The sequence below is a fragment of the Python bivittatus genome, unplaced genomic scaffold (assembly GCF_059951505.1).
Source record: "Python bivittatus isolate LINGU-HERP-01145 unplaced genomic scaffold, Pbiv_v1 ctg000440_np1212, whole genome shotgun sequence".
NCBI lineage: Eukaryota > Metazoa > Chordata > Lepidosauria > Squamata > Pythonidae > Python > Python bivittatus.
Window position 1 is genome coordinate 2,508,343 of NW_028277063.1, and position 13,720 is coordinate 2,522,062.

The 13,720-nt window shown below is 43.2% G+C and overlaps 1 protein-coding gene across 4 annotated transcripts; it reads left to right on the top strand.

Annotated features, from left to right (window-relative positions):
• The first annotated feature begins 2,239 nt into the window (after positions 1 to 2,239).
• Positions 2,240 to 13,515, top strand: ALDOA (aldolase, fructose-bisphosphate A). 4 transcript variants are annotated; one of them, XM_007424320.4, is made up of 9 exons: positions 2,240 to 2,578; positions 8,332 to 8,457; positions 8,603 to 8,814; positions 9,783 to 9,837; positions 9,973 to 10,133; positions 11,266 to 11,349; positions 11,520 to 11,694; positions 12,330 to 12,529; positions 13,077 to 13,515. In XM_007424320.4, exons 2-9 carry the CDS (start codon positions 8,346 to 8,348, stop codon positions 13,170 to 13,172), a joined length of 1,095 nt encoding a protein of 364 aa, XP_007424382.1. In that variant the 5' UTR covers positions 2,240 to 2,578; positions 8,332 to 8,345; the 3' UTR covers positions 13,173 to 13,515. The 4 variants fall into 4 exon arrangements, with proteins under 4 accessions (XP_007424382.1, XP_087998747.1, XP_087998749.1 ...); XM_088142621.1 differs by having other exon boundaries at positions 2,490 to 2,640; XM_088142623.1 differs by lacking the exon at positions 2,240 to 2,578 and adding an exon at positions 6,535 to 6,554.
• Positions 13,516 to 13,720: the final 205 nt, after the last annotated feature.

Genomic DNA, 13,720 nt, shown 5'->3' on the forward strand with positions numbered 1-13,720 from the left:
TAAAACAAATACATGCAAAGGTGTGTTAGAGGACAGTGGCAATTTAATCATGTGGTTAGGATTTTTTCTAAATTCCTCTAGGTATCTAAAAATGTAAGTTGGTGGCAGGCATTTTCTGGGGATTGAGATATGCTTTTAACATTTTAAAAGGGGCCCAAGGGCCCACAGCGGACTTATACTTAATTCTCCTGGGGTATCTGGCTCAATATGATAGAAAACCTAATTCCAAGAGTCATAGAAAAGCGCTTGGGCTGTATGTAATCCTGAGACCTCAAGTTACCCACCTCTAATATATATACTGTATATTAGAATCACTGAAGCACAGCATTCTTCATCAAAGTTTTTAAACCACTCAGTTCCTAATTTGCGATTTCTCCTAGTGCCAACATTTGTATCTTAGTAATTTCTATCCTTTGTCCATAGTTTCTAAACAAATGGGAATGAATCAGATCCTATCACCGTCATGACAACCCTATCGATATTTGATGACTACTCTTGGATCTCTCCTTAATAATATTTCCACTTAAGACTGTACATTTTGGCCTGTTAAATCTCTATACCAGTGTTTCTCAACCTTGGCGACTTGAAGATGTGTGGACTTCCACTCCCAGAATTCCCCAGCCAGGAGCAGGGAGTTGAAGTCCACACATCTTCAAGTCACCAAGGTTGAGAAACATTGCTCTATATAATACTCAAAGACAAATCATTGCAGACTTGCTATTATCAAAGATTGGGTTCACCCATCATACTATTCCATTGGTCAACTATAGTTTCTTAAATAAACCATTGGGGTTGTGTTAATACACAGTGCTAAGCCATTCACCATGGTTTATAAATTGCAATGACTTGCATATAGCACTAAACCATACTGTGATTTGTTTGCTTTAGGATTATGGTTCAGTAAGTTGTGTAAAAAATACCTGTGACAATTTAAAATATTACCAAATTATCACAGAAGCTTCTATAGGTCGTGATCCACTCATCCAACAGATCCATGAGGTGAAAACTTTATAGATATAATATGCTAGTCTTTAAAATCTCTCAAGACTATACAATCTTTTTGTGGCTAAATTGACTGCCCACAAGGAAATATCTTGCTCATGTTTACACTTGCCTCACCCAGAGGCATGCTTATGCAATGTAAAATGAGAGTACTTATTTTTCCTTCTGGCAAACATTGCAGGATGCGTTTCTGTCCACCTCATGCTAATGAAATGGTTGCTAAAAACCATTCATCTGCTTTATAACTACTGTAGTGCAGCCATTTCCTTCTGTCTTAATAATTCTGGGGTGGGGGGAGAGTGTGTGTGATTCCTAGTCCTTATTAATAGCTGGGATCTTGCAAAGCCATGGTTTGTTTTAATAAAAGCTTGTTGGATAACCACAACAGATTCAGATACAATCCTAGTCTAGCACACATGGCTGATAAATTACAAGGGCTGGATTCATACGATGTCCTATGCTGAAAACAAATTATTCACCTAGTGGCTTAGTCTAAGTGATAAACCCTGACAAAATTAGTTTGTGATTTGTACTACAGAGCATTCTGTGTTCTAATTGCACAATAGTTTTATCAGAATCCTACACAAGACTCTGCAAATTTATCCGTTCTCTGGAACCGTTCCCCAGGAGAAACTGATGCAAACTCATGGGATGAGAGGAGAAATTGATGCACTCGAGATGAGCAAGGAGCAGCAAAGTCCAAAAATAAGGCCAAGTGATGCGTGCTGCTTAGTATGTCTCAGAAGCAGCCTTAGTTACTAGAAGGGACTACAGGTCTCAAATTGCACCTAAATGTCTGGCAACCCTTATCCCCAGTTCTGAAACTGAAAACTGAAATCTCTGATCTATTTCCTGTCCACCGGTGATGGTTTGTCTTCACCCCTTGGGCCTACAGTGAAAAAACTCTTCTCGGATTCTTCTGTGCCTGGCCTTCTTGTTGCGTTGTGGTTGGCAGTCTTGACCCGTTTAACCCTGGTTAAAAAATGGTGGTTTAAAAAATGCTGTTTCTCCCAGGGGACAGTAGGTGGCATTGAGCACCTTGGCTTCCCGGCCCGGGGGCAGAAACCGAAATCCAGCAGACATCGAAGGGAGAAGGCGACTTGGTTAAGAGAGGGTGGCGCCGCCGTTGAAGCCTTTTCCGGATTGCAGGGAGAGGGACGAAGAACTCGGGACAGTTGGCTCTGCTAAACAAGCATCTCTGCGCGGCTGGGCTTAGAGGGGGCCAAGTGGGAAGGGGGCCCAGAAGCGGAAAGTGTGTTGCGACTGCGACTTCGTAGCGGCGCCCCCGTGGCGGGGGAAGGCTGGCCCTCGGCTCTCTCACCCCCTCGCCCCGTGACCCGCTCGCCGTTCCTTGCTCTCCGGCGAATGTCAAGAGCCTCGTGTTTCACCTGCTAAGGTCCCCGAGCCTATATTTAGCCTGCCCTGCAAAAGGTCAGGGGTTGGGGAGAAGGTTAGGCCGGCCCCGCCCAGTCACTGCTCCCTCTTTTATAGCCCTCGTCCCGTCGTTGCCTCTTGCCAGTCAGCGAGCGCCCTCCGGAGCTGCCGTGTCTCGCCAGAGTCCCCTGCTGTACCCACGGTACGGGGGAGAAGATGGAGGAAAGGAGAAAGCCAGGGCTTTCAGAAAGAGTTTAGTTTGAGGTGGGGGCGAGGTGGGGGCGAGGAGAGGCTGGCAAGAGAGAATTCGGCTTTGTGCCGGCTTTTCTCTCCGTAGGAATGAGCCGGAGGGGAGGGGAAGGGGAGGGGAGGGGAGGGAAGGGAGGGGGGAGAGCGAAGTTGCACCGGCCGCTCCGGTTTCCATGGGGGAGGGAGGTTGCATGGCTGTGGTGGGAAAATGGTAGCGTCATTGAGTGGGTTAGCGGATGCATTGTGTGACTAAGTTCTTCCCAGCTCAAAACTATCCGTACTCTTATTCTGATTATCTTTTTAAACAGATGCCCCAAAATGGAGAGTGAATTTCTATTTTCTGTTACGTTTTGAAAGCCAGATCTCTTTCAATTTTCTGAGCCATTCATCCATCCATCCCCTCAAGGCCTTTAGATACTGTAATTGTGTGTGGGAGTGGGTGTGCACGCCTTATTCCTTTGCTGTCTATTTGAGAAGACTTAAATTCCAATCCTGTTTGCTATCAGGTTTCTGAGCCTGATGTTTGTTGTTGGCTCATGGTACCATGTATTATCTAAGACAGTTGTTTCTTCCTTTTGACTGCTATGACTTGCAAAAAGTGCACGGTTTGCTGCTGGTCTGAAGAAACACTGCCCACACAATTTCCTGCTCGATCATGAAAGTGTGTGTCTGTGTTTTCTCTTTATTCATGTGAGGTATCTAATCTTTTTCTCTCCAAATGTGTGTCACTTTGCAACATAAGTCAACAAATCTGTAGCCGTGCTATTTTGCACTTTCTCTTTTTTTCATGGCTCCTAACTATCTTACTGTTTTACCTGTGTAGGATGGTTTTCATGAGCGATCTTTCAAATTGCTCTTTGTAGAGCATCTGTAACAGTTGCAAAAAATCTCTGTTGGGCTGAACATATACCATTGAAATAGATAAGGACAATTGATTTCACAGTCTAAGCATGTCCATGCCTGGATTCAACCTATTAAATGTAACGTATAATTTAATTTTAAAAATATGCACGTGACTTTCTATTCTGCATTAAAAATCTATTAATGTTCCAGATTAAATATATATTTTATATCACTTGTGAAAATGATTCATAAAAATGTGAGAAAGCCTTTGTCTTGGCTTGCTAGACCACTATGCTAAATGCTTTGCAACAGATTCTTGGGAATGATCTGTGTGGCTTTTATAGGCTTTGCTATAGCAGGACAATCGGGAATAGTTTTGCATAAGAAGTTGGGCAGGCTAACTCCATTCTCTGGTTATCCTTGTGTTCCTGTCACGGTCTTGGAGTAAAACTCTGTACCGTAGTTTGTTGCACACAATCTTAGGACAACTTAAAAACTTTATTGTGTTACATGTTTTTGGTGCCAGAGTCCATTTCATTCAGATGATGAAACTGCTTCTATTTAATGAAACGTTAGCAGAATATGTCTGCCACAAGACTCTTTGCTAAGGAGAATGGTGAAGAACTTGATGTTCTTACCAGTCTCCATAGAAGCTCTTTTTAACCTGGAGATGAATGCATTGAATAAAATACAGAGAAAATGTTTTCCCCCATTGCTCTTACTTTGGAACCCCCCCCCCTTTTAAGCACTGGAGAACTCAGCTGTTCACACTCTTGCTTAAGCCAAGCTATGGGAGGAACTTTGGGGGATGGGAGCAGTGAGTCAAGTTACTAGGTTTCATAAATCCTGAACCATTGTAGAAAATATTACAACATTGTAGGTTGGCCTACCAGCTGACCTCTCTTTTCTGCATCTATTAACATGTCTGATCTACAGCAATCCAAAAAATGAGAAGAATGGTGGGAAAAGCATTCAATACCATTATCTGTCCTTCAGATGTTAAAGGCAGAAGAACCGTTGTAGGGCAAAGATATGGCAGATTCCACAGCAGCTGTCTCCAAGAGTTGCATCTGTTCAAGAATTATCCTTCAGTTTTGACAGGGCTACAGAAAGAGCCATACAGTGGCAGGGGGAAAAAGGAGGGGGCTTCCCACTCTATCCCCTATCGCTTGCTACGTGAGATCCTGCACAAAGCCAGAGGCTCAGCAGTTACCGTAATCATCCCCAAAGAAGCCCACTGTGTATTCAGTCTGGCTTAGGCTACCATGGAAGTTGTAGGTAGGGTTTAGGAAATTCAGGCAAGACGAGTGAGATGTTGTTACACAGGGGCCTAGTCTTTGCTCTCCTGTCATAAATCAAACAGTGGTGCCTCTCACCTCCTAGGCCAGTGTTGTCCAAACTTGGCCACTTTAAGATGAGTGGACTTCAACTCCCAGAATTCCTGAGCCAGCCATGCTGGTTGGGGAATTCTGGGAGTTGAAGTCCACTCATCTTAAAGTGGCCAAGTTTGGACAACACTGGCCTAGGCACTGGGACATTAGATAACTCACTAGGAGTGCTGCTTTCCGCTAGGGTGGATGCATTGTTACATTATTTCTGCTCCATTTGCTGTTTCCTTTAACAACTGAGCTCACTCCAGAATAATAGCCAGCACTCTGTTGCAAGACTAGTCAGCAGTTGTCCCTTGAATATTCTGCCTGGAAACCTCTAGGGATATATACATTTATGTATGGTCCTTACTCTGGAGTAATTAGTAGGTTGTGCTACTGAATTACTACATATATTCAGTAAGCAAATTGGGAAAATGCATTAGAGTCATTACAGTAGTATGATTGTGTTCGTATAATTAATGGATGGGTTGCACTTAAGGCTTCTTTAGGTACAATTGAAATCTCCTCCCCTACAGGACACACCTGGCTCCTAAAATGTGTGGTTTAATCTCAAATAAATGTGTTTTTGCTTTTGAGTAAGAAAGTCTTTTGCCAGCCGCTTGCTGTATTTCTTCAAACAGTACAAACCAACATAGGTTCTGTGAAGAAACTCTGGTTCAAGTTAAGCTACTGTTGAGATTCAAATGTGTTCCTTTTTAAAATATTTAAAACTCAATAGATTGGGTGACAAAGTTTTGGTTGTGTTAATCTGTCACTGACCCATGATCAAGTAACCATGTTTTGAGGAATTAACATAATACTGTATTTTAGCTTCACACAACACACTAATAATTAATTACAGGAGCTGAGTTGGCACAACACAGAAGGCCAGTTGATGGTTCATTGTGTTGTGGGAACGTAGCCTGGGAATAAATATACTTCTGCCCTTCTGCTTGCCAGTGTTAGGTTCTTGGAATTAGCGCTGCTAGATTGGTATAGAACTTATCACTTGAGCTTATCTTATTTAAAAAAAAATCCTAACACTCTGTGGTTTCATCCTGCTGAGCCACTGTTTCCTTGCATTAACTAAATGCTGAAACTTTCCTACTGTTCAGAACCCCTCCATATGATCTTGCCTCTAATTATCTATAGCGCTGATCCTGAAGATAAAAAGATCCATGGAGGACTGAGCCAAAGGCTTGTCTAATTCAGCATCCTATTCCCATTACGGCTCATCCGTACCAGAGGGAGGTTCACAAATAGGACTGGAGGGCAACCTCATCTCCCGCCCATCTTCCCTAGCCACTGGCACTGGGGATTTCCAGATTGGCAGCCATTGCCAAATCTTGTGCCAGGAAGTTCCACCACTGAATGAGGTGGAAAGGGTTTGAAGTGGTTCATCTGGTGATTCCAAACTGAGCTGCCTCTGCTGAAGTGTTTCAGCTTGCAAGGCTTTGGCAGATGTGGTGGTCATCCAATTTTCTGGGATTTTTTCACCCAGTCTGTACATTTAGGGCCTTGTTTCTTCATGTTCCTGCTTCCATCTTATCACTTCCATTGCACTTTGCTATCCATATATGCCCAGGGCATTCTTTTTGGTAGCTAAGCTCCAGCGCTCATGGGGGGGAGCAGGGGGCAAGTTCCAGAAATAGTAATGTGTCCTTCAGAAAAGGACAGAAGAGCTGAAGGAAGAGATATCAGATTTCCCCTTGAAAGGTCAGTACTGAAACTGAAGTTGGAGAGGATGTTAAAGGGGGAAAAAAAACCAGGCACCACTAAGTTGATGTATTCCACTTTCTGTTTAGAGTATAGTATGCACCTGCTCTCTCCGGAGCAAGAAGGGTGCAGCGGTTACGTCTGATTCCTTCACGCTCTTTAACTGCCCACCATACTATTAAGCAAGATAACTGAAGAGGGGATTGCTCTATCTCTTCATTGCCAATACCGTGCATGGAGATTCCAGTCCAGGCTTCCCTTGCGATTAGGAAACCAGATCTTATTGACTCTGTGATGTTTACTGCTGAGATTATGCAGCAGTAGCCTTTTTGCACAATCACGGCGAAGCCATGGGAATTATACCCTGCTCCCCTTTCCATGCGAGACTCAGCAGAACAATTCACCTACATTACGCTTCGTTTCCTTGTATTTTTAAAAAAAACAAAAAAACTGCTCTGATTCGGGGAAAGAACTCGGGCCCTTTAAGTCTCCTCCCTCCCCCCAACCCTAATGAGTCAACTTCTCACCCTTTTCCGCCTAAGTTACGTGACGTTCGATTTTGGAACGGTGGGGTTGTGTGCGTTCCATTCGAGCTCTTCACTTGGGTTTCGGGCGTTCCAGCCATCTGTAGCCGCTGCTACTGCTTCCCCGCGCGCACGCGTTAGTCTTTTCCGAAGGAAGAGAGCGGTGAGCCATCTTGATTTGGGAGAGGGGGAGGGGAACAACGAGCAATGCTGCAGGGTCTGACTGGGGAGCAGTTCTAATTTCTCTCCCTATTTCCAAAACGAGATTCTTGCATTTTTTAAAAATGAGAACTAAAATATGCTGAAGTGGGGGCGGGGGAGAGAGAAAGCACGGGGGGAGCAGGAGCAGGAGATGAAGTCACGTGGCAAAGTTTAATCTGTAACTGTTGCGCTGGAGAATTAAGGGATGAGGGCTTTTTCGTTTCCTCCCGCTTGAAAAAGTTTACAGTATAATTCCCAACTTTAAGAGTTCAAATTCTGCGCCCCCATCCCCAATCCCGTTTTCCAAACTCATATTTTGGAGGTTTTTTTCTTTTTAAAAAATTCTACAATAGTTTGAAGACGGAAAGATGAAACTAGATGGAAGATTACAGGCTATCCCAGAAAATTGGGGTTGGGGAAGCTGAGAATGGGAATAAAAGAATAATTTCCTCTGTCCTTGAATTGTCCTTGACTCTGGGTTAATCTTACCCTCTATAGGAGAACTTCTCTTAATGTTCTTGTTTTTAATTGGGGGATCCCTTTCACCTAGATGGAAGTCCTCTGATCTCTATGGTAACCCGTTCTCTGTCTCTGTAGAAACATTTGGTTGTTCATCAGGGACAGATGGATGGCTGTGTTGCAGTGGGAAGGAACAAGGAGACCTCGTCATAAATGGCCAGTTATGTAAACCATTACAGTAGTTGGAGCAGATATAGTCGCTCAGGATGAATGAATATATTCTAGGTGTTCCTTCCCTAGCAAGGAAACCCTCCAGAGATGTTGCACTACCATTTTTATCATCCTGTGCTTATGCTGGGTAGCAATGATAGGGTTGCAGTCCAACCTACCTGTAGATTTCTAGCAAAAATCGATAAAGCACAGAAAATCTTCGTCTTTTCCTCAAATGTATTTTGAGTTATCATTTGGGACTTTAAATTGTTGCTACTGCTATGCTTTTGGGAATTCAGAAAGGCGTGCAGGTCTCCCTGCTGATTATCCTTGAGCTACAGGACCTTGTTACCAAGCCATTAACACTTCCTTGCCTCCTCTAGTTTAGTCATTCAAGATGCCTCACCAATACCCAGCCTTGACCCCAGAGCAGAAGAAGGAGCTGTCAGAGATTGCTCTCCGCATTGTGGCAACTGGCAAAGGCATCCTAGCAGCTGATGAATCTACTGGTAAGAGCTGAAGGTGCAGATTGAGAGGTGTTGGGTTGGTGTTGAGAAGGCAGTGAAAAAAGAATGAAGGGCAGGACTTGGAAAGGCCTGCAGGTCCCAAATTGAGCATTTGACACAAATATCTGCTTTGTCTTTTGCCTCTTAGGCAGTATTGCCAAACGCCTGCAGTCCATTGGCACCGAAAACACAGAAGAAAACCGCCGCTTCTACAGGCAACTGCTGTTCACTGCAGATGATCGTGTCAACCCTTGCATTGGTGGTGTGATCCTCTTCCATGAGACCATGTACCAAAAAGCTGATGATGGACGTCTCTTCACCAAGGTCATTAAGGACAAAGGTGCCGTTGTTGGCATCAAGGTAAGCATCTTGGTATCTGTCTGCTGCGTGTTAATTAGAGGTTTGCAAAACCTAACATTCTGGAAATGGAACCTTCTGAACAACTCTGGAATATAGTCCAGAGAACAAAACATTAGATTTTACACACACCTAATTTTCTTGACTAAATTTGCATAAGAAAAATAATGGTGATGGGTGCTAATATTCATTTGTTCCCATTGAATTCTTTGGATGGAGATGAGTGGAGTTGTAGTCCAAGATATAGGAGGCCACTGGATTGGAGAAAGTGGATTTAGATAGTCTCTCTCATAACATGTCTAGATACTGCCTCTGAAGAAGCGTTCTATGTACGAAGGCAGAATACTTCATCTAACATGTCCTCTGCCATCTGCAACTTTTATAATTAACTGTATTGAACATAATTCACTTTTTTCCTTTTCACTTTTTTAACGATAGACAGGAAGTTTTTTTGATACACTGACTGGAATCTTTTTTAACATGCTTAATGGGAAACCAACAAAGGAGGCGAGAAATGGTGGCTACAAAGTTGTTTGCTATTGGAACAGGAGATTGACAACACTGTAACAAATATTCAGGGTAGCCCCTGTATAATCTTTTCATTTGGATCAGTTATTGTTTCCTATTTCTAAATTCAGTTAATTTGATAGATTATAGAATTCCAAGTACTTACATACTTTCTGAAAGCATATAAGTATTTGGAATTTTTTTCCTATATTTTATATTACATTACATTACATTTATTACAATATTTCTTAAAAACACGGCATATACTGTAATCCATGGAAGGAACCTGTGCAAACTGGATGAATTTTAACATTATAGAAGCAGAAAATACACAGCTGATTTTATATATATATATGTTTATATTTCTGCACTAATCACTATTGGAAACTAGGAGTGTATCGATGAAAATGGAGTGATCAGTCATTGGTTGGACAAATTTTTCTCCCTTTCTTCCCTCTGTGCAGGTTGACAAAGGTGTTGTCCCTCTTGCAGGGACTAATGGAGAGACCACCACCCAGGGTGAGTAAATATGCATGTGCAGATTATGAGAGGTAGCCAACATAATGGAGTAAATCTGGATTCGGGTAGCAGTTGGAGGTGCAAGTTGAGGCATTCAAAGAAGTTTATTCTTACAATCGTTTTCTAACTATGTAGGTCTGGATGGCTTGTCTGAACGCTGCGCCCAGTACAAGAAGGATGGTGCTGACTTTGCCAAGTGGCGCTGTGTCTTGAAGATCACTCCAACCACCCCTTCCGGACTGGCCATAATAGAGAATGCCAATGTGCTTGCTCGTTACGCCAGCATCTGCCAGCAGGTTGGGTGCCCAGTATTATTAGGAGAGAGATACTGGCTCTCATTGGACAGGAGGCCACTTTCTCTGCTGTAATGATGACCTATGTACCCACTGATGCCATTTAATGGAGGGAAAGCATTATGATGTGGCAAATGCAATTCATGGAACAGAGCCCAAGTTTGATCTTTCATTAAAAATTCTTGGCCGGCTGGGTTGGTAGACAGGCTGGGCTTCAGTTAGCTTGATATAGCTCTGTTGGGCAGAGCTCCTTAAATTAATGTCACCGTTTAGCTGCCAAGTGTGTCTCAGGAGGGTAGTGTTGAAATAGCTCTTTTGTATTCTTCTGTCACCAAAAATGTTCTGGGCAATTTTGCAAGGACATTCAATGTCCTTTTGCTGGTGGACTTAGATATGTGACTGCAGATTTTCCCTAGGATGTACTTCAGCAAACATCCCCAAACATATTATGCTTCATCACCTACAATTTCACAGCCAGTATGGCAAGATTGGAGAAGGATAAGAGTTTGGGTTTATTCTCCTGAAAAACAGATGGGTATTTAAGACAGGGGTTGTAATCTGTAAACCCCCATGTTTCAGATTTTTTCCAAAAGTTGCTATCTATCTGTAATTTTTAATAGGAGGAGGAGAAAATGTAATACATGGGGAACAATCATATTTCCTTTATTTATTAAATTTATATTCTACCTTTTTGCTTGGGTAATTAAAAACAACACAGCTAATTTGAAAATCAATGTATTATTTAAAGTGATTTTCTAAAGAGAGTGAGCGGGGTGGGGGAGGGCCCAACAAGTTTCTCAAGAGCAAAGTAGCTCTTGTCTCTCCAGCACAGCACACAACAGAAGGAAGGCATGCAGTTCTTAATGGCCAATAGATTTGCAAGAAGAGGGGGACTGTACTTCAGGCAGTCAAGCCCTCAGCCATTTAGGGATTAATACCAGCAGCTTAAAAAGTGCCTAGGAAGTGACTGGCAGCTGGGGTAGTGCTGCACACTATTCCAAAACTGAATACAGCCCATGGCCTGAAAAGGGTTGCACGTTCCTGGTTTCTGAAATGTGTGTTTTTTGGGGGGTATTTTCTGCATTATCAATTTGGGGTTCTAGCCATTGACTGCTCTTCTTTCCCTGAACTGCAGAATGGAATTGTTCCTATTGTGGAACCAGAGATCCTTCCCGATGGTGACCATGATCTTAAACGCTGCCAGTATGTGACAGAGACGGTGAGGATGGGGAGGGGCTCCTTAATGGATCCAGGTGGGGTGCAGCAGGTGTGGGTGGAAAGGTCTTTTGCATACCTCGTGACTGGAAATGTAGGCTCCTAATGCAACTAAGAATTGTTTTGACAATGGAAGTCAGAAATTATTTATTTCTTGACTTGTGCTGTGGACAGGTTCTGGCTGCTGTATACAAGGCCTTAAGTGATCATCATGTCTACCTGGAGGGGACCCTGCTCAAACCAAACATGGTGACACCTGGACATGCCTGTACCACCAAATACGCCGCTGAAGAAATTGCTTTTGCCACCGTTACTGCCCTGCGCCGCAACGTCCCTCCAGCAGTGCCTGGTAAGAAAAAGCAAGCTTCTAACCCCCCAATTTTATGCCTGTCTCTTTATCTTGTAGGTGAGTCTTGTAGATACATGCACAACCATGGAAAATTACTTGTGTGTGTTTTGGGCTTCTCTGTTGCATTTGATAATAATAAAAATTATTAGTATGTTAGTCTTCTCCAATTTGCTGTTCTTCAGTTGTGTTGGGATGGTGGTTCTGGAATTCTGGGAATTGCAGATGCCACACATCCAGGTGGAGAAGACTGCCCTGAGAGATTATTGATGGTACTTTATATCATGCAAAGAGTGGAAGTGGTTTGTTCGCTACTGTGTTCCTACGGTAATGCATTGGACTTGGGAAACTGCTACCCCAGCCTTGTTTACCCTGGGGGTCTTTTCAGTCTGGGGGGCTTCTTCACTTTGTAAGTGTAGACAAACTGCACTCTGTCCATGGAACTGGAATCTTTTTCTTGAAGGGTGAGGGAACATGGTGGGAAGAGAGCAAGAATCCTTAAATTTCTCTTCCTGGATTTCTCAATGTTGAATTTCCCCATGAAAGCAATTCCTCTTCTTCTTAAACCCATTTTTCACAGACCTTAAATCCATGTTTGGCCTTTGCCTGGGCTACTCACATTCTTCTTGTGGTCACAGGCATCACCTTCCTGTCTGGAGGTCAAAGTGAGGAAGAGGCTTCCATCAATTTGAATGCCATCAACAAGTGCCCTCTGCACAAGCCATGGGCCTTGACCTTCTCTTATGGTCGTGCACTGCAAGCTTCTGCCCTCAAGGCCTGGAGTGGTAAGAAAGAAAACCTCAAGAATGCCCAGGAGGAATACATCAAGCGTGCTTTGGTATGTTTGACCTAACAGGTTTAGCAGTTCAAGGCAAAGGGCTGGGATCTGCTGGGTGTTTGTGTTTGTCTTCAGTTGTTTAAGAGTTCAAGAGTAAACCATGGGGGTGAGAGTAAAAAAGATTCAGTTTCCCAAAAAGTTAAGCACAGAGTTTTAGACATATTTTTTAATTAATATGAGGACAAGAACTTTGGCTAAGTGAAAAAGCAGAATGTGAAACAACTTTAGTGGGAATGATCTCTTATTTTTTGTTGTTGCATATCATGCTGGCAGTCACACTTTTCCAGAAGCCTTTTGGGGAAAAGAGATGGAAAGTGGGAGGAGAGGTCTTGTATTTGCCAGTGATTTGTGCCACAAAAGATGGAAAGCTAGATTCCTTGTTATTCTTTGTCTCCTCTCAGCAAGAGAAAGTTCACTTTGACAGCTGCTCTGTTTCTGCTGTGGCTGTCTGGGAGCCCAATAAGCTAGGGAAAGCGAAGCATGCCGTTTCTGTTTTTGACCTGGGACCAATCCTACTCCTGTTACAATGACTTTTTTCCCCTTACAGGCCAACAGCCTTGCCTGTCAAGGTAAATACGTTGCATCTGGCCAAACGGGAGCAGCTGCCAGCGAATCTCTCTTTGTTTCCAACCATGCTTATTAAAAATCAGGGGCTTGGCTACATTGTCTGCTCTCTCTTGTTGCTATATTGTGCCTGAGCTACTGTGGTGTCTGCTGTCTGTTTTTCACCTGTCCCCTCTTTTCCCCACCCTCACTTTTCTTTTTTGCCGACTTCTCGTGTAAGAGAAAGATGTAAATCTTGTCTTGCCATGAAAAACCTAGAGGTCCTGGCTTATTCCTTTCTCTAACACATCCCCACCACCATCTTCGTATGTGAAATCCAGCTTCTTCTGGTGAATGACACTCCTGGTTTGTGGCCAAACATCAAAATGTCTCTGGAGCAGGGACGTCGCAGACCTCTTGAAATAAAAGTCTATTTAAACATTCCAAGTGCCTCTTTTCTGTCCCTCTGCAAAATTTATGTAAAGTGACTGCTTTCTCTATTACTCCAGTTAGGAGCTGTCTTTTTCCAGTTGTGTTCCATTAACCCACAACTAGTCCTGTCATTAGGCAGAAGGAAATAGGCTCTTTGGTTCTCCATTTCTTCCTTCAATCGTTTGTAGTTATGTTTTCTGTACACCCCACTCTTTT